At 41.0% G+C, this 23,995-nt stretch overlaps 2 protein-coding genes across 2 annotated transcripts; one reads left to right on the plus strand and one right to left on the minus strand.

The window, feature by feature from the left end:
* The first annotated feature begins 1,441 nt into the window (after positions 1–1,441).
* ctsd (cathepsin D) lies at positions 1,442–14,109 on the plus strand. The gene is made up of 9 exons (XM_050051114.1): positions 1,442–1,599; positions 5,414–5,570; positions 8,526–8,649; positions 8,758–8,876; positions 8,972–9,171; positions 10,789–10,911; positions 11,380–11,524; positions 13,203–13,301; positions 13,554–14,109. Exons 1-9 carry the CDS (start codon positions 1,538–1,540, stop codon positions 13,713–13,715), a joined length of 1,191 nt encoding a protein of 396 aa, XP_049907071.1. The 5' UTR covers positions 1,442–1,537; the 3' UTR covers positions 13,716–14,109.
* A 2,449-nt stretch (positions 14,110–16,558) lies between these two features.
* Positions 16,559–22,096, minus strand: cdhr5a (cadherin-related family member 5a). Its single transcript, XM_050051484.1, has 5 exons — positions 22,012–22,096; positions 19,582–19,695; positions 19,399–19,465; positions 18,692–18,852; positions 16,559–17,777 (listed from the first exon to the last, which is right to left on the minus strand). Exons 1-5 carry the CDS (start codon positions 22,078–22,080, stop codon positions 17,190–17,192), a joined length of 999 nt encoding a protein of 332 aa, XP_049907441.1. The 5' UTR covers positions 22,081–22,096; the 3' UTR covers positions 16,559–17,189.
* Positions 22,097–23,995: the final 1,899 nt, after the last annotated feature.

A 23,995-nucleotide genomic window follows, 5' to 3' on the forward strand; every position in this document is an offset into this window, starting at 1 on the left:
AAACTTGTCACAAACACACACAAAAAAGATTTTTTTATTTATTTTTTGATTTTAAATACTTTATTTATCCCCAAGGGGGAAATTCAATCTTTTCACTCCATTGTCATATACATAGACAAACAGGCCTGAAATACACACATGCACAAACAGGACCTATACATGCATTCAATGGAGAGATGTCAGAGTGAGGGGGCTGCCCATGGAGTTGGAGGGTTCGGTGCCTTGCTCAAGGGCACCTCGGCAGTGCCCAGGAGGTGAACTGGCACCTCTCCAGTCACCAGTCCACGCTCCAAAATAGAGCCGAGGTTGAAAAATACAGAAGTTACCCTTTAATATCTGTGTGTTTTATGTTTTTTTGCCCAGTGTGACATACCTCTAGTTCTTTTGTAAATGTTGTTTGTACACTATAAGTCTCTATTGGGTTTTTTGATTAATACATACACACACATATATGTATTAGGGATGCACAGTAATATCAGCACATCATCAGTATCGGCTGGTATCACCTTTGAAATGAACTATCAGAATCGGCCAACTTGCTTTTTCTTATTTTACACAATTAATGAATATCACATACACTGAGCAGTATTGTTTTCATGTCTCCATCTGCTGGTGGGCCGTCATGATAAGAGTATACATGTATAATATGATGTTAATTCAATAATTATATAATAATTTAATACAGAAGAGACTCGATGATCACTAAAATTAGGTGGGAAAAAAGTGGATATATCGATATCAGTATCAGTCAAATGAGTTGTTATATATCGGCATATCTGCAAAAAATCCTTAAGAAATTTATATATAAAGTGACCGTGTACAATACACAATAACAGCTGCACATGGGAATGTATATGAATATATATGAAGAGTACATGAAGAGTATGAATGACAGTATTTAAAGACCATTACATAAAAAACAAATAGATTAAGCATACAGAGGGAAAAGGTAAATTCAGTCAGAGGATTCAGTTTATTCCTTTAAATAAACTGAGTGATTTGAGAAGAACCTTCTCAACCTTCAGAAAAGATAAAACTTTAGGAAGCGATTTAGAGAATTTCTGTTTGTGAATAAAACATTTAGCATTTAAATAAACAAAATTAATTACACATTCAAGAGTGCTATGACCTGGAATTATCATAGTACGAATATAATATCCCTAAGGCTTATTGTATGTTTGCTTATTGACCCTTTGTTGATTAGTTTGTTCACTTTTCTTGATTACATGACTTTAGTATTTGCTTGTTTTATTTACTAAGGGAGGAGTTTATTAATTTCACTCGCACATATTGTTCTTCTTCTGTTGTTGTATTTCTGTCGTTTTGTTTTGTGCAAATAAACCTTAAAATCCTCAAGTTCAAAATAAAAAATAAATGAGTAAATAACATTATCCCCGGAAGTGACGTAACAGGAGCGGCTCCAGCCTCACGTGACGGAGCCTCCACTCCTCCTGTCAGCTGATAAAAGTCGACAACAAGTCAGAAGCTGCTCAGTCATTGTTGTGTCCGTGATTTTTAGGCTCCGTCGACTGTTACAATGAAGCTGTTGCTCCTCTTCGTGTTGGCGGCGGTAGCTCTCAGCGCCGACGGACTGGTTCGGTAAGAATATTAATTATTAAAATAATATAAAGTGTTTTTAACGCGGTTTAAGTGAACCGACGTCAGAGCTGGTTGGCATGCAACTTACACAGTGTCAGCTCTCTTACCTAACAGTGTCCGACAGGGACAAAATGTTTCTGCTGCACATTTCAAATAAATAATATATGTAATTTTCAGCATGTTAGCTCACAGCTACTTCAGCTCTATGTGTGTGCTCACAGAGCTAGCATGAGGCTAATGAACGTTAGCCATTGTGTGTGTGTGTGTGTGTGTGTGTGTGTGTGTGTGTGTGTGTGTGTGTGTGTGTGTGTGTGTGTGTGTAAAACCGTCTGTATCGTCGATGACTGATGATCTTGTGACTTATAAACCTGTTGAGTTGAGGCTGTGGTCTCAGCACCTCTGTGTGGGCTCATAATGGAGATGTTTCCAGAAAATCATACTGGGCTGTACTGGTCCCAATATGAGTGTGACTGTTGGGTTTAAGCTGCTTAATTTCTGCCTCTCTTTAAACGTGTTTAATCAGTGTGCTCACACAGAAAGAGACATGCAGCTGAAACGAGGACCACAGTTAGACACACAGAGGAAGACACCAGTGCATTAATCAGAGTGAAGGGTGCTGAAATAAGTATGATATGATTAATGTATCGGGAGGCTTGTTGCAGACACAGGAGGGAGATGTATTGCAGAGTTCTTCCTGCACTGCGGCTGCTGCAGAACAATGAACCCTTATTAACAGCAGACATTTGTCAGAGTAGGAGCAGCTCAGGTGAGACTGATGTCATGAACGATGGCTGAGTTCCATTTAGTGTCCCAGTAACTTGTGCCAGTGAGCCAGCATGCACAATACCAGGGGCGTGAGCTAAGTGGAATGCAGCCATCACTGATGTCATTGAATACACCTGTGCTCAGGGCAGGGCTGCGACACTATGACAGGGTGTCTGCAGGGCCTGATAAAGGCTTGAATTAAGTTCTCTTAATATGAGGTCTTAAAGTCTGAAATTGTCTTAAAGTCAGATTTTATGGGTCTTAAATATATTCGGTCACATAACTGTAAAATGTCTGCAGCCTGACAGACCCAGTGATTCTTTTGGAACAGACCAAATAACTGCAATTGCAACTGCATTTATGACAGCGATTTAGATTTGTTTTCTTTTTACATGAAACACATTAAACTCACGCAGCTGTTGTCATTTTCAGTGTGTTTACTTGGCAAGAGTACGTACACATGTCACGCACACACATTTATATATGTTGTGTATTTCCATTGCATGTTTGGTCTGAAAATTCTTTTATAAGTTGGAATTAAAAAGGTCTTTAAAAGTCTTTGATTAACTTTGTTATATCTGTAGACACCCTGTATGAGTTTTTTTGATAACCGTCTCCAAAAATGTCACCATCATTAAACAAGTTATAATATTAGTCAAAATGTCCCTTGAAGGAATGAAAATGGAGGGGTTAAGGGTGGCAGTAGCTCAGCAAGGCAGCAGTGCCTCGGTCTATAGGGACCTGGGTTGGGAACCAGATGGTCGCTGGTTCAAGCCCCTGTTCGGACCAAATATGGAGAAATATTGAGATATTGAAAAGACACAAAAAAGAGGCTACTAAAGAAGGTTAAGAGTAAGTTTTATTTATTCATCATATATCAAGTCATCAAGTTATTTATTTCTTTTAATGATAAAAACACAATATAAAAATTAACATAAACATCAGCAGCACAAACAGATTGAATATAAGTGCTAGAAATACATATGAAGAACATTAACTTGGATTAAGCTTTATTTTTCTCCAGGGTTACAAAAAGTTAAGACAGTTCACAAGTTTGTCCCACAGCTTTCCACTGTGTTTTTCCTTCACACCTTAATGTGCTTCATTCAGCTGTGAAGGTGACAACACACTGAGTTACACTCGTCAACAGAGTGGGAGTGGGTAGGGTCTGGTTTTGGAAAGACTCTGAGAGGCATCATTGCTGCATGATTATGACACTGATAAACACAGATGTCTTCTGTAAATAAACTGACGTCTTGTCACTGAGTGTGACCCTCCTCTGTCTTCATCAGTGAACATAACGAGGATAACGCACCAACGTTTGAGCTCATTTCTGAATTATGTTCATGTAGTGACATTAAAGTCAGCTTGTAATCCAGTTTAAAGTTAATGCATTCGCTGCTTTTGCCTGTGAGCTTTGTAACAGATTAACAACGTTTTCTCTCGATTATATTATATTTGATTTGTAGCTGTTTTTCTGCCTCTTTGATATTTTGTGTTGGATGCTTTTATTGTGAAGCACTTTGTATCTTTTATTTTTTAAAAGTGCTTTATTTTAATCTTTTACATTCTTGTTTTAGTTTTAGTTTAATCACCCTTTTAAGGCGTCATTTTAGGCTCTGGTAACTCTTGGTTTGCATATCTTGTAATCGTGAGTTGCAGCTCTCTTTATGCACACACGTTATCATGGGGTGTGCTCAAGATATGAAGCTTCCACTCTGTGGTAACTTGGGTGAGTGACTTTCTTTTACATCCTGCTTTTATACAAACCACAGGGTAACAATATGGCGGCAGGGCGTTTTTAGTCTTTAGAGAGCTGTTTCAGTCACATGTTTGATTTCTGTAAAAGCGTCTTGGTGTTCGTTCACAGACACTGAAGTTAACAGTATCGGTAACATGACTCCAGTGTAAATGGAACCACATTAAGGTTTGCTCTTAGTTTAGGGTTTAATTCATCAGGAGGAAACGATGATGAAGCCTAATGCAGTTAGGTGACTCTTCATGTACTCGTTACATGTTAGATTTACAGTCAGTTTATTAGGTACACTGAGCTGAAACTAATGCAGAGTGATCCAGCTGTCCTGCAGGGAATCCTTTCATCATGAGGGTTATAATGTTCAGTTTCTGTTCTTACTGTTTCAGACAGTGTTGACTCAACTTTACGGTCATTTTGGAGACTCACAAGTGTTCCTCTTATTTTGTCCACCCCTTTAGTGAGAGTCAGATAAAAAACAAACAGCTCTGTATCGAAAAATACAGTTCAATAACACCACAAACGGTAGGATTTATCGCAGGCCTTGTATTCAGGGCGTCTGCAGGTCCTTCAAATGTCTTTAAATTTATTTTAAAAAATAATGATTAGGCCTTAAAAGTCTGTAGATCATCTTAAATTTGTTTCAGTGAGGTCTTAAATGCTATAAACATTTTATCTAAATTTATTTATCAATCTTTTAATTTATTTGAGTCGAGCTCTTCTGAGTGAAAGTTCACAAATCTTTTAACCTGCCACTGAACTTAAGACTGTCTTTTATTATTCTGTTTTATACTTTTGTACTTTTTAGCAAAATCTAGAAAAACCTAACTCACTCTAATAATCACATTCCTACATACATTTGCAGTGGACCACATGTATACTACTTAACTTTATACTGATCTGCAGTGCCTGTTTTAAATTTGGATAAAAATCATCTTGAAGGGTGTAAAAAGCATTAAAAAAGTGTCTGATGCCTGTTGACACCCTGGTTAAATTAGATTGTGTTAGTTTCTCAAGTGTACCTAATAAAGTGGCTAATGAATGTATTAAAAGAGAGTTATAGGGGCATGTTTTTGTCACAGGCATTTCTGTGTTATGTATAGCTTGTAAGTGTATTATGCAACACTGAAGGATAACACGATGCAGATAAGGTTGATAAGTATGTGGGTTAAATCTTATCTGCACAGCCACCAGTTGTGTTTGTGCTTCATAACTTCACTATATTATTCAGAGACCTTAAACCAGGCTCTAAATCTACAGTCCTAAATCATCTTTTCTTATGATTCTGTGTTTCAGAATTCCCTTAAAGAAATTCCGTTCCATCAGACGTGAGCTGACAGACTCGGGGAGAAGCATTGAGGAGCTTCTGGCTGACACACACTCCCTTAAGTACAACTTTGGCTTCCCCTCCAGCGGTGGACCCACTCCAGAAACCCTGAAGAACTACCTTGACGTAAGCCTCACTCTCCGAACCACTGACCTGTGGACCCTTTAGTCTTCCCTTTCCCCTAATGCACCGCTCAGAAGCTGAAAAGCCAAACTGGGTGAGAGCTGCAACAAAGGTCCTCTTGTGTTGTTGCGACCGCCTCGGCCTTTTTCTCTAAGTCCTCCCCGCTGAATGGAAAATTAGACTTTGCCTGTCAAGACCAGAAAATCTTCTGCAGACAGCTTTTGTAGAGAGGCTGTGACTCGTTGTGCTGCAGAATAAAATCAGCTTTTTAAGTGATGAAACTGTGAGAGTAACGGCGTTAACCACATGACGGCTGACTCAGTGTTGATCCGTAAGCCTCTTGATCCTCATCAGCTGACGGAAAGTTTGTTTGTTTGCTCTCGGTTTTACAACATGTCGGAAATGACCTTTTATCTTTGATAATGACATCAGCCCGTCACAATGGTTTGAGAGGAGAAGAGTATATAAGCATTTCACTCTGACTGGCTCAGGCTTTCAGATCATCTGATGATCTTTGTGGCTGTGCTACTGCTGCAGGTTGTTCTACATTAAATGAGTCATTACCCTAGGAAGTAGATTTAGACTCGTACTTGTCAGTAAGGGCGTATCACGGATATCGGTATCAGTATATCTGCTTGTCAATAAACTGCACAATAAAAAGGCCTGCAACGTGTTAGGTAATTCAGGAGTAGTGTCTCCTTTACATACTTTGTCCACACAAGAACACTGACCACTTCATTTTTTCTAGGGATGCACAGTATTAGATTTTTGCTGATATTTTTAGATTCATTTTTGCCGATTGCTGATGCTGATACATGCACGTGTTGCATGTTTCTCCACCCAATTTCAGAGGACATCAAGTCTCCTCTGTTGTGGAACTGACATATAATTATGCCTACTCTTATTGTGATGGCTCTGGTGGCAGACGCAGACATAAAATACACCGCTCTTCAAAACGAAAAAGACAAGAAACAAGAAAATTACTATAACTTGTGTTAAATGTAAAACATGCTATACTTATTTTTATGTAACAAAAATGTGCGACTCCATATATCTTGGTCACAATTCTTTAAAAAGTAAAACAAATTTAAGAAATCCTTATTAAAACAATGTGTTTATGCAAAAACGCTGCATGTTTTTCCAGAAGCAGTCTTCATTGCAAATACTTGTATACTGTGACCTGCAACATTTTCATCTGAAAATCAATCATGGAAATAAAGAATTTACTTAAATATCACTGATGTAACTGATGAGACATGCAAAATAAAAAGTCAGCTGTTTTTAAGGCATGTTGTTGAACTCAAGGAGGTCATGCACCCTTAAACCCTTTTTAGCTGTGCACTAAATGATATGACCGTACTGTGATGAATTACATCAATGCAGGTGTTACTATTGACATTTCTTACCATGTCTATAAACACCTGCATGTCATGGGTTGAACCCTGCGTGACCCTGACACAGAGTCGTCTGGTGAGGACTTATCTATGTCATGAAGAGAAAAAAAAGTTAACACCTCCTAATCAACTTCTGCCTCACACATCCACCCAGCCCACACTCACACCCTCTCAGCCCCGTGCCCACTTTTCATTTTTCAAAGTTACACAGTAGGTGGAGTTGGGCTCAGACCTAAGTTACACTCAAATTAATTTTACTCAATTATTTATCTATCTCTTTTTTTATTACTTCAAGCTTTATTATTATCCCCGCCAGCTGTAAGCAGTCCGACTGCAACCTGGTTTTGTTCTGTCTGCCACACAGCATCATATCATGGCAGGAGTTGTTTTACAAGTGGAGCATTTTGCCTGTTTAATTTTGTGAACTTTCAGAATTAAAAATGCCGTGCAGTTAATGTTTTTAATGATTGTTTTTTAAATGTTTATTGTTGTTTGTCCTACTTTGTTGTGCTGCAGCCTTCAGACAAAGTGAATAAGGTCCAGTTATAAATGACGTGGTTAAAGAGTTCTGGCTGTGTTTTACTTATTAAAAAACATTAATCGTCATCATTGGATTGTATTAAACATGCAGTAACTGCAGCAGGATGACTTCATATGCTATGTGCATGTGTCAGGCTCCATCAAATGTAGATTAGCAGCATATTTTTATTAGCTTCATGGACATGTCTGTGCCCTGTCCTCAAGGCACCCACTGTTCTGTATCAGCCAGAGTAGGGTTGGACAATGTCTATCCAATTGGCATATAATGATGTCCACAGTCAAACAATGAAGTCATGCACATGAACTTACTTTTCCTCCCTACATCTTAAAAGCCACCTCATAATTTGATTAAATAATCTGTTTCCTTTGAGTAAATCAACTCACAGAGCTCTTATAACTATTAGAATTAACCTATTCTTCTTTTTGCACTTCTTTGCTAACACTCCTTAAAATACTTCATCAGCTGTAAGGCGCTAAATGTTTGTCATCTTTCGTTGGCCTTGCAAAATCAAATCTTGCTCAGTAAAAGAGGAAGAACACTGAGGTCTGGATGACTTTGACATAACTCTCACAGTCTTAAGATTTTGTGAGTTTCAGCCACATGAAACGGAAGTTTGCGTCATCTTATAAATTTGTGGAGTAATCATTTGTTGTGTCACGCTGTAATTGTGAAACAATAACGAGCGATTTATTAACATCATGACTCAGTAACTATTTGACCTGCGTCCTACTAACATTCGCTGACACCAACAGCTGTAAGGCCTCATCAGCAACCAGAATAGATCCGCGACTGTGTTAACCTGCTTTGTCAGACCTTGTTGTTGGTTTGATTTGTTGTTGACCAGTTTTCTGTGGTGAGGGATTACTGTAATCTCTTTCCTAAATACATAAGATCAGCTGGAGGACTGTGTGTTCTCTCACATAGATTTATTTACTGTCGTGGAAAGGCCAGTAAATCTCCACAAGCTCTCAAGATCCTGATGGCTGTTATTGAGAATCCTAATATTGTTGTTTTTTTGTCCAGGCCCAGTATTACGGTGAGATCGGCCTGGGGACCCCTCCTCAGACCTTCACTGTGGTGTTTGACACGGGCTCCTCCAACCTGTGGGTGCCCTCCGTTCACTGCTCCATATTCGACATCGCCTGCTGTAAGTCATCGCAGATACAGTCCTGCATGTGTCGGCTGTAAAGTCACGTCTCTGTAGTAAAAAGTAAAAAGGTGACATGTTGAAGTTTTTTCTCCTTTTTCTTCGCAGGGCTTCACCACAAATATAACTCTGCCAAGTCCAGCTCGTACGTGAAGAATGGCACTGACTTCGCCATCCAGTATGGGAGTGGCAGTTTGTCGGGCTACCTCAGTCAGGACACATGCACAGTAAGCTAATCTCACAAGTTAGCATCACATCCAGCTGTAGCTTCAGTGGAGTTTTACGTGACAAGCTTCTGGTGTTTTTTTTTCTTGCTCTCCAGATTGGAGACATATCTGTAGAGAAGCAGCTTTTCGGTGAAGCCATCAAGCAGCCCGGCGTGACCTTTATCGCAGCCAAGTTTGACGGGATCCTCGGCATGGCGTACCCTCGCATCTCCGTGGACGGGGTGACTCCGGTCTTTGACAACATCATGGACCAGAAGAAGGTGCAGAAGAACATCTTCTCCTTCTACCTGAACAGGTGGGACACCGTACAGTTGTAGTGTGTTATTGATTTATAACTGTAGAGCATGTAGTAGCATTTTATTTAAGTCAAGCCACCGCCGCAGCTTGACTTCAAGTAAGGGTGTGTTGAACGAACAAAATGGCAGCAGGTGATTAACGTGATTTTAAGGAAAATAAATGAAAAAAAAAACCCGTCATGTTCGACACAGGCCAGTTGTTGGGCCAAAAAAATCGTCCAGAGCATCAAACTGATTCTCAGTTTTTCTATTTTCTCCACTGTTTGCTTTTTAATCTTTTATTTTTCTCTATTCTAGTTTCATCTCGTTGTTTTCCTGCACATTTTTTTGTCATAGTTTTTTATATTTGTGTGTTTTTTCCAGTCCTTGTCGTGATCTGACAACACATCCGCTTGACCAATCTTGATCAACAGCGCTGCCATCAACTCCTGAAAGCACCTGGGACTTCAATTTAGCACCACCTTCAGTTCTGATCAGTGCCAAAATTTAGCTTAGTTTAGATACTCGTCCCAAAGCTGGTGAACACAGAGCAACAGTTCATGTTACAATTTTTAAGTTTCCTCCTGCAGTGGAAAAGGAGCAAATGTTCACTTTAAAAGCTGTGTTACTGCCCACATGCTGCTGCAAGAGTCAGAAACAGGAAACACTTTGCAACTGCTCAGCGGCCTGGTAGATGTGACCACAGCTGGTGTTGAGTCGGGTTGGGACACTTAGATGTTGCTGCCATCATGTTGAGAAACTTAATCCTCTGAACACAGTGTGTACAGCAGGTTAAGATGTTAACAGGGCCTCTGATAACAGCAGCAGATAATGATGATGTGCAGATGGATCGTTCTCACACATGTGGTCATAACATCCAGTGAAAGTGGAGAACAGTATTTCTTGTCCTCGTCTGAATTTAGTGATCTTGTTTATGTTTGACTAATTTATATTTCTGTATGCAGGATTTCGTTAACTAGGTGTGGGTGGTGAACAAATGCGTAGATATTAATCTTGATAAGTGTTCTACATTTATAGACTTCGGGTCAAAAACTGCACAAATGACTTGTTTTAATTTTGATACTGAGGTCATCCACAGATTAATATCACCAGACTCTGCAGCTCCGTTGAGCATTTTTAGTGTCTTTTAGCTCACAGTTTTAGATTCACAGACTGCAGCCCTCCTGTATGTCTGTAAACACATTACCTGGATATTTGCAACTACCTGGTGAAGAAAGTGGAAAGTATTTAGCAGCTGAAGAGTCAGATAATTGTGTCAGATGTTGATTAAACAGAAACACGACTTCAGTTTAATGCTAATGTTGCTTCATGTCCACCGGATGTTTAATAAGGCAACTGTTGGCTGCTTCAGTTGTGCTCCAACTATGGGAATGTTTTGGAAGTGGAGGCACGTGAACTCAGAATCTGGTCTAAAATATCTGAATGAAAAACTTGAGAGTGGAAAAAAAACAACAACACAAGAAGACACTGGTAGTATCTAGCTGTCATGATGGCTGTGATTTCTTTCAATACTCTCTGCTGACAGAGTCCAGTATAACCAGGATGTTCTTATGACTTGATCCTGATGTTTTTCCGTCTGTGGAGACAAAGTTTGAGTTGGTGTCATCTCTCTCCAGAAACCCGGACACTGAGCCCGGCGGTGAGCTGCTGCTGGGAGGAACTGACCCCAAATACTACACCGGGGACTTCAACTACATCAACATCACCCGGCAGGCCTACTGGCAGATCCACATGGACGGGTGAGTGCTATATTACACCCCAAACACAGATCGTTACATTATCATCATTCTAATAAGTCAGGCCCGGTTGTAGTTCTCTTACTGGGGATGATTGACACACAGCAGACGCTTGCAACACAGAGGGGACAAGCACAAATGTGGAAACTCGGGGAAAGAGATGTTTTTTTAATCTGTAGTGTCTTCAAAGCATTTAGGTCTTTCTCAGCATTGTTTAAGTTACATTTGCGCACTTTATTTTCACAAGATTTATTTTTTTATTTTTTTTTATACAATGGTTGATAAAATATTTCGATTTTTGACTGTCAGACGAAACCATTTTTGGTTCAATGAAAAATAATTACTAGATGAGAAAATGTTGAAAGTAATTTAGTTACAGCCTTGATTACATGATGAGTTCAGTGCATAATTTCCAAACCACCGTGACACCGTGATGCTGAAAGGTGTGTATTGTATGTGTGTGTGTGACAGGATGGCTGTTGGCAGCACTCTGAGCCTGTGTAAGGAAGGCTGTGAGGCCATCGTGGACACCGGGACGTCTCTGATCACCGGCCCTGCTGCGGAGGTCAAGGCCCTGCAGAAGGCCATCGGAGCCATGCCACTGATGCAGGGAGAGGTGAGACAAGCAAACTTAATTCATACACTATAGCCCTTGTTACACAGAGATGGCGCCATAGAGCTGCTACAGAGTCCCTTCTTTCTGCTGCCTTTGTATTTTTACGCAGAACGAAACAACAGTGGAAACATGACACTCCAATGTGTGATTTTTAGACGGCACGCCAGCATCACAGAATCAAAAGAGGCAGGACAGGTGTGACATGTAACACAACAGGATCGGCCTCTCTTGTGACATAACATGCGTGTCCGCAGTGCTTTTCAAACAATAACATTGTTATTGACACATTAATGCCAATTATTTAGCGTCCCTTTGATATGACGGCTGATCTTGTCCTCTGCTCAGAGGGCAAGGAGCTCCTTAGCCTCATTGTTTTCCCAGTTTGTCGACATTTTTGGCTGCTGTTCTTGAGTTTGTTGCTAACTTCTGTCAGGGTTTTTTTAAATCTCCCACTGTGGGTTACACACAACACATCGTCAAAACGTCACACCCATCCTGTCCATGTTCCTGTCCTGCTGGCAGTCCTGTTAATACACACATCGTTTCGATGCTGTTACTACTTCTGTTGCTGGCGAGACCACTCTGTACCCCCATTCCTACGATTGTGAATTTTATACAAAACAGTAGGCAGCATAATGGTGCAATATTCAGGCCTTGAAGAGGCAATGTAACAGGAGCTCCTGATAAAAAGGCAAACCTTGATTTGTAAAAGATAAATATATACATACACACACACACACACACACACACACACACACACCTCTGTCATGTCGCTCTCAAAGAATAAGTCTGGAGATGGTCAATATTTTCTTTAATGTCAAAACTCATAAAAAGGCCAAAACCATCAATGACTGTAACTCTGAACAACCACTGTGTGTGTACCTACAGCCTGATAGATCTTCTTCCTCTGCTGAGCACCAAATGTGGATTAATCTGCCGCTGAAAGTAGTCCCCAACAAAGCTACTTTTTCCATCTTGTTTGTTTGATTCGGTGCCTTGCTTAAGAGCATGTCGTCCAAAATCATGCAAAAACGTCATAGTATAGCATGTCGTCCAAAATCATTAAAAAGAGTCATAGTATAGCATGTCGTCCAAAATGATGAAAAAGAGTCATAGTATAGTATGTCGTCCGAAATCATTAAAAAAAGTCATAGTATAGCATGTCGTCCAAAATGATGACAAAAGTCATAGTATAGCATGTTGTCCAAAATGATGAAAAAGAGTCATAGTATAGTATGTCGTCCGAAATCATGAAAAAAAGTCATAGTATAGCATGTCGTCCAAAATGATGAAAAAGAGTCATAGTATAGCATGTCGTCCAAAATGATGACAAAGTCATAGTATAACATGTCGTCTGAAATCATCAAAAAAGTCATAGTATAGTATGTCGTCCGAAATCATGAAAAAAGTCATAGTATAACATGTCGTCCAAAATGATGACAAAAAAGTCATAGTATAGCATGTCGTCCGAAATCATGGAAAAAAAAGTCATAGTATAGCATGTCGTCCAAAATGATGACAAAAAAGTCATAGTATAGCATGTCGTCCGAAATCATGAAAAAAAGTCAGAATAAAGCAGTGACACGTAGATTTATATTTTTAATTTTTTGTCAGTTTGTAGTTTAAATGAATGTAACACGTGAACAGTTTATTAAAGAGTGATGTCTGGTTGTTTCAGTACATGGTGAACTGTGAGAAGGTTCCATCGCTGCCCGTCATCAGCTTCACGTTGGGAGGGAAGACCTACACTCTGACCGGAGATCAGTACATCCTGAAGGTGAGACTGTGTGCAGGTGATGATTATTGTCCAGCAGAGGGCGACAGAGTTGACTCCTGCAGCAACAATACAACACTGTGACTATGTGTTACATCATAGAAACAAACAAGTGCAGCTTTGTTTGACCGAGTGAAGCCAGGAGGAGGCTGGTGTGTCGTCTGAGGAGTGACCACACATTCCTCTGTCACATTTATTTAAAACACCCCAGCAGCTCCGTCTCTGACTCTGTGTCTGTCCCTTTCAATTATCCAGGTGAGTCAGGCGGGAAAGACCATGTGTCTGAGCGGCTTCATGGGCCTGGACATCCCCCCTCCTGCCGGGCCCCTGTGGATTCTGGGAGATGTATTCATCGGCCAGTACTACACTGTCTTTGATCGGGACAACAACAGAGTGGGCTTTGCCAAGTCCAAGTGAGCAACACGTTCAAGTGCAACGCTAAACATCCAAGTTTTGGAGACAAAAATCTGAGCTGCACACGTTTTCTGTTGCTTTGCAATCAAACAGTATTTAGCAATAGATTTTGTGTAGAGCCTGAATGCACTGATCGGAACAATTTGTACAATTTCCAGCAGAGTGTGTGACACGGGTTGGAGGTTTGATCTGTGTGTGAGGGTGTGTATGATCAGGGATCAGATGATTGTAACGGTACTGCCCTTTTTAAACATCTAAGTGATCTTTTTTTTTTTTAATCAGGGATTTGTTTCAAACAGAACACTTAATTTGCATTTTAGGAGGAAACTGTTCCATTACTACTGACTTTGAGATGTATTTTAATGTGATTGGCCTGAATAAAAAGTTTTTAAAAGAAGCTGTGAGTCTCTGCGGGTGTGTCGTCCAGTTAAATGTTTGGTTCTTCCCAAACACACACATTGAGGATTAAAACTCCTCGGTCAATGAGTTATATGTTCAGGTACGAGCAGGCACATGTGTAAAAGCTCCACTTGAGCAGAGTTCAAATGCACATGCTTGTCCAGTCACGTCACTCGAGTCGGCCACACGTGAGACTGTTGACCCGAAAATTTGCAAGAATAGGTAAAAAGAGAATTAAAAAAAGTTGTTTTTAAAAAAACTTAAACAAACAAGGAAATTACCCCAAAAGCCCCTAAAATAACAATAATAGTTTACTATAATTTTAAATATTTAATAATTATACATTTCCCCAGCTATTTTGCCCTAGGTTTTGTTTTTAAATAACTTGGTAAATCTATTATTATTATTTTGCAATTTGTAGGACATTTCTTACCAAGTTGCTCATTGCTGTTTTCCCCTTGTTTTTTTAAATAAATTTTTAAGGTTCAAAGGTTTAAATGCTTGCTAAAGGCGTCTGAAACCTGGACTTTAAAATGTTTAAATATCAGAATTTCCTAAAGTGTTAAACTTTGTGCAGGAAAACCTAATCAACCAGCGAGGCGATCCCAAGACTCAACAAACCCTTCAGACTTTATTATTCCCTCCATCACTTTAATGTACAAAAACTCAGCTACACATTAACTGTAGATTTATCCAGAAGTTATTTTACTGCACATGCTCAATAAAAACACAGTCCACATAAAAACATCCTCTCAGCTGTTTAGTATTCAGTAGATAAAGTTTGTCTTCACATATTTCTCACTATAAAATCCAGTTTAGTAAAGCTCCAACACAATGAGACAGAAATCATCATCACAGCACCGCGCTGACTCGTTCACTGCGAGTCACTCGGCAGGTTTTTGGACCTTTCTGCTGACTCGTGTCATCAGCTGACCTTTGACCTGACGAGTCGGAGAGGGGGATCAAATCTGGTACCATGGTAGTTTTATACTGTAAAAACAGAAAACTGAAAATTTAATTTACAAACAGATAAAATAATTGATGGGAATGTCTGTTTCTGACTTATGAAATAAATTAATCAAAATACTTCATTAAAATTCTGTAAATCCATCAACACAAGAAACTGATCGTCACCACTTTCTAATAAGGCACCGTTTATTAAAAATATAAGAACTGAACAAGTTTATTAATGGTCAGTAAATCATTTATTAATGCTTTATTGATAAGATATTGATCGCTGACTTTCTGGAGTAATGTCCGTTTATTACAATTTTGAGCGGGACTTATACTTCTGCATCGAATCTACCCCATAACCTGACGTGCACCTCCCCAGAAATGAAACATGTTGCAGCAACACAACAAAGCTTTAATTTACTTTAATTTCACAGATAAGAAACAATAAATTGTGAAGACAATAAAGCCTCCACAAAAATAGTATTTTAAGTCTTGTGTGTAATTTATCCTGGTTTTATATATATAGTAGAGGAAAAGTCCGCTAGCTGCTAGGCTAATTTATACAATGTGAAATGCCATAGGCTTGTGCTAATAACATTAGCATGTTGTGTTTGTGGGGAAAATGTGTCCAGATAAAGACAAATGCTGTGTTTGTGAATGCTGTCATAATAAAGCTGATTTGTGTACTTGTGTTTGAAACTGTCTCTATTAAGCCATGTTTAATGTGTGTTTATTGTGTGTTTAATGTGTGTTTAATGTGTGTTTAATGTGGTTTTAATGTGTGTTTTGAATCAACTAAACTTTACAGCACTTCACAGAAACCCCACCACTGACTAGTGTTTCGGAGGTGTAACTACAGAGTGACGCAGACACAAGTATAAGTGTACAAGTATTAACGCTCATGACGGCGTAGGCTCTGCATAAAGCTCACGCACAAGTTTAAATATACCTTCAGCATTAATAACTGCAGACTTCTCAAATATGAGGATTTGCAGCGTTTCTTTGTCGTAGGTCATAGTAAATATAATATCTTTGGGTTCTGAACTGTTAGCTGGACGAAGCAAAACATTCGAAGACGTCACATTTGGCTTTAGAAAATAATCGACAGGTTGATCAATAATCAAAGTTAGTTGCAGCTTTAATGACAACGTTTAAACCTTTTTAGAAATGATGCCTTATTAGAAACTGATCCTCTGTCAGTTTGCAACCCTTTCTCACAGGCCGCTTTTTTCCAACGTGGATCTTATTAGAGAAGTTCTGGCTGTCGTTTCTGTTCGTTATGAGAACGTTGTACTCACCAAAATAACTGCAGAGATGTGGGAACACTGTGACATCACTACAGAGAAGTCAGACAGTAAATCAAGTTGTAAACAACCAACAGTTCATTCCCAGTATCCAGGCTGCAGCCGACACCAGGCCACAAAACACTTATAACAGGCCACCAGAAAACAATATCATCTAATTATCATACAGTCAAACTCTATACGTGATATTAGCAGTAAATCTTTTTCCCATCACTTTCAACAATAACCTGATTTTAATCGACAGCAGGTCAGTCTGTCGTCACCTCCTGTCAACATTCAGCCGGCCAAAGTTGCAGCGGAAAGTTGGGGTAATAATTCAATCGTTCACTTTTGTTTTTGGTCTGCAGCCCTGTGGCCCTGTGGCCTTGTGGGATTTGTACGCTTCTGTATTTTATCTCGTCAGACTTCAGCTGTGATGCTGCTGCATTTTCACAAAGTCATTTAGTGAGTACAAAGTTATAATTACAACTAAAACTACTAAAATAAGACCCACGTTGTGTGTCAGCTTGGTATAAGTGGAGTATACAAATCAAACATTTCAGAGTGTGTATTTGTGGCCAACACTTGTGTCAAGTTTCAAACATGGTATAAAGTTATTACCTGGGACTCTTCTAAGTCTTCTAACATACTCACAGTAGAAAATAAATACTTTTTGGATCCTTGTGTGTACGTGAGGTTTGGCAGTTATCCACAGATGTTGGAGGAGCCATCCTGGACGGCTGAGGCCTCCCTGCTGCAGGCTGCCGTGTCCAAACAGTGACCAGAAGACAAACAGCTCAGTTTCATTCTCCGCCTGGAGTTTGACCTCTGACCTCTGCTGTCAGCCCTCCTGCTCCTGACCTTCTTTCTCTTTTTCTGAGCTGCTGTCTTCACCGTCCTGCTCCTCGGTGCTCTCTGTGCTCGGACTCTCCTGCCCGTCGTCAGACTCCCTCTGCGGGGCTGCAGGGTCTCTGACGACCCCCTCCATATCAAGCTCCTCCTCCGTCTCCTCCTCCACCCGGCCCACAGTGTCTGGGATAATCTCCACCTCGATGTCAGAGGAGTCCTCGCTCTCCTTGAACCACACCGTCTTCTGGCCCTCCTTCCTCCTCTGCTTGGCCAGGATCGACCTCATGCTGTACTCGTCTCCGTCTGCTCTGCCCCTCCTGGACGGTCTCGCCGACGGGCTCCCCTTGGTGACGTGGTTGGTGTAGACGCCGCAGGAGGAGCAGTGGCGGCTCCGTCTCTCCAGGGGGATGACCCGGCCTCGTGCCTGGGGGAAGGTGCTCCGTCTGGGGACAGCGTTGTTCCAGCGCCTGCCGCCCCCCCGGCTCGGGTCGCCCTCGTTCTGGAAGCCATCGTTGGTGTACTGCAGGGAGTCTCTGTGGCCGGAGCGGGGCTGGTCAGACTTCAGGCAGGGGCCCAGGCACTACAGGCAGGAGAGAGGCCCCTGGTTAATACAGCAGATAATGAAGCATGGAGGAGATTGAGGCATTGTTCAATGTTAGAGTTGCCACCGTGGTTCCCGCGAGTGAGCTAGGTTCATTTGTTCTGTTTTAACACAGAGCTCCTCTGTGGACTTCAGCTGATAAATATTCATCAAAGCCACACAGGAGGAGCTCAGCACATGCAGCATCAAACAGTCTGTCTGACGCTCACACCAGCACAGGACGGAGGTGCCTTTAAACACAGCGAGAGCAAAGTCTTCACAACTGTTTGAGCTAAAAACATTAATAGTTTCAAAGAGAAACAGAATCTTTGTTTTACAGGTGATTGTCAGCGTGTCTTTACTAAGTAGGTTAACAAACAAATAAATGTGACGACAGTGGAACTGAAGTTTCTTTCACCGTCAACACTTTCTTTGCTTTTACTGATTTCAAAGTATTTTTTCAACTTTCATAACTCCATATAACCTCAACTTAATTTATTGCATCCATTCATTTTCTATAACCACTTATCCTCTTGAGGGTTGCGGGGGGTGGAGTCTATCCCAGCTGACACTGGGCGAGAGGCAGGGTTCACCCTGGACAGGTCACCAGACTATCACAGGGCTGACACATAGAGACCTGTCCAGGGTGAACCCTGCCTCTCGCCCCTCACATTCACACCTATGGACAATTTAGAGTCACCAATTAACCTGCATGTCTTTGGAGGAGGTGGAGGGGGTGGAGGGGGTGGAGGGGGTGGTGGATGGTGTGTCACCCGGGGAGACGCCTGCCGAGCTGCAGACACTGTTCAAGGACTAAAATGTGACTCTAATCCAGCCACAGTCTTCAAACCACATTCAAAACTCTGAACAAACTAACAGCTCAAACACTCCAGACAAGACAAACAACGACTGACCTCACAGATTTTGTCCACGCTGGCGTTTCCCTTCCACAAGCGGGAAATCAAGAAGCCAATCACAATGAGGCAGAGGACCAGCAGAGCCGCCATGACCAGACCCAGCAGCGCCATGTCGCCTGGACGGTAGCCGACGTTTGACGGAGACGGGCTGGCCACCGCTGCAGGAGAGGACAGGTTAACGACATAAGGTTACACCTGCTGAATCTAACATTACATCATCATCATCCTCATCCTCATCCTCATCCTCAGGACCGTTCATTCAGACACATACAGACAAAATGCATCACAATATTTAAAGTTAGTAATTTAACCTACTATGACCTCATTCTGGATCATCAGTCAGCAGTGGTGGAAGAATTATTCAAATCATCATACAGTATAAAAATAATCTATTGCAAGTAAAAGTACTTAAGTATTAGCAACAAGATGTACTTAAAGTAAAAGTGCTCGTAATGCAGAATGGCTCCAGTCAGTGTTAAACTATTATATGTTTGCATCATTTTTACTGATGTATTAATGTGTAAGAGGTACTTTAATGTTGTCGTTGGTCATGGTGGAGCTAGTTTTAAATACTTCACATAGTTTTGGTACTTTAATCTGTAACATTGGATCATATTTTATAAACTAATCATGTGTTTTGTTTGAAAAGTATTTATGGCTCTTTAATAAATGCTGTGCAGTGAAAGGTTCAGTGATGGTGTCACCTGGTATGACCTGCACAGAGAGGGCAGCTGTTCCAAACTCTCCAGTTGTCGTGTCCACAGCTCTGAGCTGCGTTCAGGAGAGAACAATTTAACGGCTTACAAACTGCATTAAGTGTGAGTGAATGTACACAAAGATTTTTTATTGTGCTTGGTTTAAAAAAAAAAAGTTTGCACATCAGTCACCTGAAGGGCGAAGGACTCCGTCTTTACGACTCTCTTCAGGATCACAAAACCATCAGAGGTGACGTTGACGTAGCTGCTGTACTGAACCTCATACTTCACATCTGGATTCAGACCCTGAAACACACACACACACACACACACACACACACACACATGCAAATAAAATGCACAGAATTTGTTTAAACTGTTTACACCTGTGATGTTTGTCAGTGTCAAAGATCACTTTGTAAGTCTACAAAGTCTCAGTTTGTTGTCGTATTATTTAGTTTGTATGAAACTGCTCAGTGAACTTCATCTCTCGTCCCACACAATATAGCCTACGTCATTCACACCAGCTAGTGTTGCAGCATAAAGAAGACTTTACTTAAGAGAGGCTCAGACATGGAGTTGCACTGAGAGTCTCTTAATCTCGAGAGAAAGCCAAAGACTTTGAACATCATGACAATTTAAAATGTGTAACAAACAAGCTTTGCAGGCACTGAAGGTACTTCCCATCACCACACTCACTATTCCAAGTGTTACTTCCTGCCATTCAGACAACCAGCTCTGAGACCAAACGTGTCCAGAATCATGTCAGATCATTCAGCTGAAGTCACGTCAGGAAAATCTACACTATACTACCTGGGCCTGATGGCATCATGTGACGGAGCTAACATAGCTATATTTACCAGGCTGCAGGAGGTGCAGTAGACATAAAGCAAATTTGACACAGTGGCCAAACAGTGTTGGGCAACCTATTGGAAAATGTAGTGAGCTAAGCTACCAGCTGCTCTACATCAAAATAAAGCTTCACTGCATTGAAGCTATCTCAGAGAAATGTAGCAGCTAAGCTACGAGAAAATGGAAAAAGTTACTCCCTACTCGCAAAGCTACTTGACTTTATGTCAAATCAGCGTTACCTCAGTGATCAGAAAATCTGTCAGCCAAACAAGCAGGCAGCAAAAAAACATGTGGAGTTGAACTGTTTATTATAAAATAACAGACGCAAATTAAAACGTCCTGGTTTTTTGCAGACTTTGAGACATTTGAACATGTCCTCCAATAACATGACATCATCGGTCAGCCTGCTGCTGTCTGCACGTCTCTGTCTCGGCCTCTTTCAGTCAGCTCTCTGTCACTAATTCAAAAACAATTCCAAAATATATTTTTCACTCAATAAAACCATCATAAATAAAAGACAATAATATAAACTATAAAAACAACAGAGCTAAATGAAAACTTTCTTTTTCGGTTCATCAGAACATGAACATGTCCTGCAGAGAACACGTGACATCAGTGTATCCCTCTCTGTCCTCTGTCTCTCAGTGCTTTGCTCTGCCCTTGTTGTGTCTGTCTCTCTGGTGTCCACTGTGAACCCACTAAATATATACACTCTATGGACAACACGAGAGAGACGTGTCAAGAAGTGTAACAAATCACAGGCAGAGGAGGGCGGGTCTTGCCAAGAAAAGCCAATAGCGAAGCAGCAAGCAGAAAAAACTGAAGGCTCAGTATGTGATGTCATACAGGAAGTGCTCCCCTCGTCTACATGCCTCAGTGTGGCACTGGTGTCAGTCACATGACTTATCCTCAGTTTTATCATCCTGACTTTGATCCAGACCTCTGCAGACAAACAGTCCGCTGCACTTCAGAGCTTTTCCCTGGAAAAAGAGTTTGGAACTTTGGTGGACGCCATCGTGCTACTCTGTTAATTAATCAACTTCACTTCTGAAAAGCTGTTTGACTCAGACAGTAGTGACGTCACCACCACTCCACTGAGAAACTGAGCTAAGTTAGTAATGTTGCTACTTGTATTGATGCTTCTGCTCAACACTGGTGGCCAACACTGAAATTACAACATCCGGCTCCGTCACATGATGCCATCAGGCCCAGAAAGATTTTCCCATAGACTTAGTCCCACAAAATGACTCCTTTCACTTTCCAGTAACATCTCTAAAGTCTAGACGAGCTGCCCAATTGAATACTTTTATCCCTATTAAAGGTAGCAAAGGGCTAAACAGGAAGTTAGCTGCTCGGCCTGCAAAAGTATCTGGTGCGCTCGCTCTGTGGGGCCCAGGATGAAGAAGATCCAGGTGATTATACACAAACAAGTTGAACTTTTTTGGCTTCATGAGCCACTGAGCAACGTTCATAGGAATGAATGGAGCCCCACCGATATCTCCAACACTCTGCAACTCACACCAAAACTATCTGGAATGATAAGTAGCACGACAGGTAAAGGGAAAAATATGTATTTTTATTTTGGGGTGAAGTGTTCCTTGATGTATGAAAATCATTATAGTTTAAATAAATTTAAATTGCTGTTCTGAGTGGTTAAATTTAACTTTACTGTATTTGTAAATGTCTGGAGTGAGTAATAGATGGTGGAAACAGTTTCACAAATCAAACAGTGAAAACAGATTATTATTACAGGAGGTTTTTAACACTCACAGCAGCAAAGTCCTCGTCCCGCGCTCGGACCCTGAAGGGCCGGTTGGTGCTTCGGTCTCGGAGGATCATGCTCTCAGGGACTGAGTTGCTGTAGATAAATCCTTCGTATCTCTCCTTCTCAAAGCGAGGAGGGTTCCTGCTCTTCTTCATCACCTCGATGGTCACCTGCGTCACTGCGAACTGGTCCCTGTTGGTCACCTGTGACGCCTGATGTGCCAGGAGGGGACGACAGGTGAGTTACACCAAAGTTATATAACTGATAGGATCCTTTTATAGTCAGATGTCAAAACAGGGTCATTTTTCCATTCATAATAACCAGATAAGATTGTTGTTGTTGTTGTTGTTGTTTTACCAGCACAGTGAGAGTTATTGGGCCGACGATATCAGCAGCTTTAGCCATGGAAATGTTTCCTGTTTCCTCATCGATTTGGAAAATATTCCCCTCGTTTCCTGATGAAAGAAAACAACTTAAGCAACAATCATCACTACATCATAGCTTCATTCAGGAGAACCTTACACGTGCAGCACATTCTCCCACCACACTGCCTCAGTACAAAACATGCAGTAATCATGACTCATCAAACCTTTATAATGTTCAGTTTATGTTTTGAAGAGGTGTTGATTCATCATGTTTAAGAGGCTGTAGTTTTAGTGACTGATGAAGTTGGAGTGGACAAAATAGTGCAAACACCAGTTTAAAACAGAAGTTATCTCATGACACTTTAGAGCAGGGCAAGGCTACACTCTATAATTTACAGAGGCCCAACACAGCCCCATGAGCACGAGGCACCGCAGGTATGGAAAAACTCCCCCTAATAAACGTGATGGATTATATATAGTTTCTGCTGCACAGCAGGCACCTAAATAAATCACCAGGCAGCAAATAGAAACAGAAGATGTGTTCAGTTCAGACCTCTCAGTATTCTGTAGCCGATCTGCTCGCTGCGGTTCTTGTCTCCGTCCTTGGCGAACACCGGACCCGGCTCCAGCACCAGCGGCCCTTCCTGTGGATTCAAACCATCACACACTGATTTATGTTCATTCATACGAAGAGTTTTTCTCACAGAGACGCCTGAAATAACGTGTTGAGCTCTCAACATGTGTGGTCTCTCAGGGGGGAGATAAAGATGAAGTGACACTTTTCACTGTTTCATTAACACCTGTGTGTTCTCACTCTGTGAGCTGGATGAGAATAACTTCCATCTGCCAGGTGACTGAATCATGTATTATGTATTATATATTATATATACTGCCTAATGTCAGAGGCCTGAAAACTAATGATGAGATCTCACAGACGGTGCATTCAGGTGCTCCTGGTCAACCTTTACCGAGTTTTGTTTGGATGTGATGCAGCAGTGAGTGAGGACTGCCATGATATTTGGAAAGAATCACCTGAATGCACCATATGGACCAAAGTGTCAACTGACCAATGGAGTAAATTGGAGTACATTATGTGGCCATAAGTAAGTGGACAGTCCTGCACATTTGCTGAAGATCAACGTTGTGTTCACATCTTTACTACCAGGAGTTCTGAGCCTTACTGTTTTTTTAAACCCTGGATCCAGATGCTCACCTCCTTCTCAGTGAGATTGACTTTGCCTCTGTAGCCGGTGCTCACACACAGTTTGGCAATTCCCAAGTTGGTCCTCATACAAGGCTGAAACCAGGGAGGTCGGTTATCAACGTCCTTCACCTGCACCAGGATGGTGGCCACGGACGTGAAGAAGGGCTCGTTGGAGGCCGAACCGTCGAGCGTGTCCTGGAACATGTGACACATACAGTGGGTATAATAAGCCAGATTTTCGTGATGTAAGAAATGAGACCAAGATAAATCATCTCAATGTTTTTCACCTTCAGTGTGACGTATAACCTGAACAATTCAGCTGAAGAACAAACAAATCTTTCAGAAGGGAAAATATAAAAATATCAAAACTTATAATAACCTGGTTGCATCAGTGTGCACAACCTTAAACTAACATTTGGT

Source organism: Epinephelus moara, chromosome 1, assembly GCF_006386435.1.
Source record: "Epinephelus moara isolate mb chromosome 1, YSFRI_EMoa_1.0, whole genome shotgun sequence".
Lineage (NCBI taxonomy): Eukaryota > Metazoa > Chordata > Actinopteri > Perciformes > Serranidae > Epinephelus > Epinephelus moara.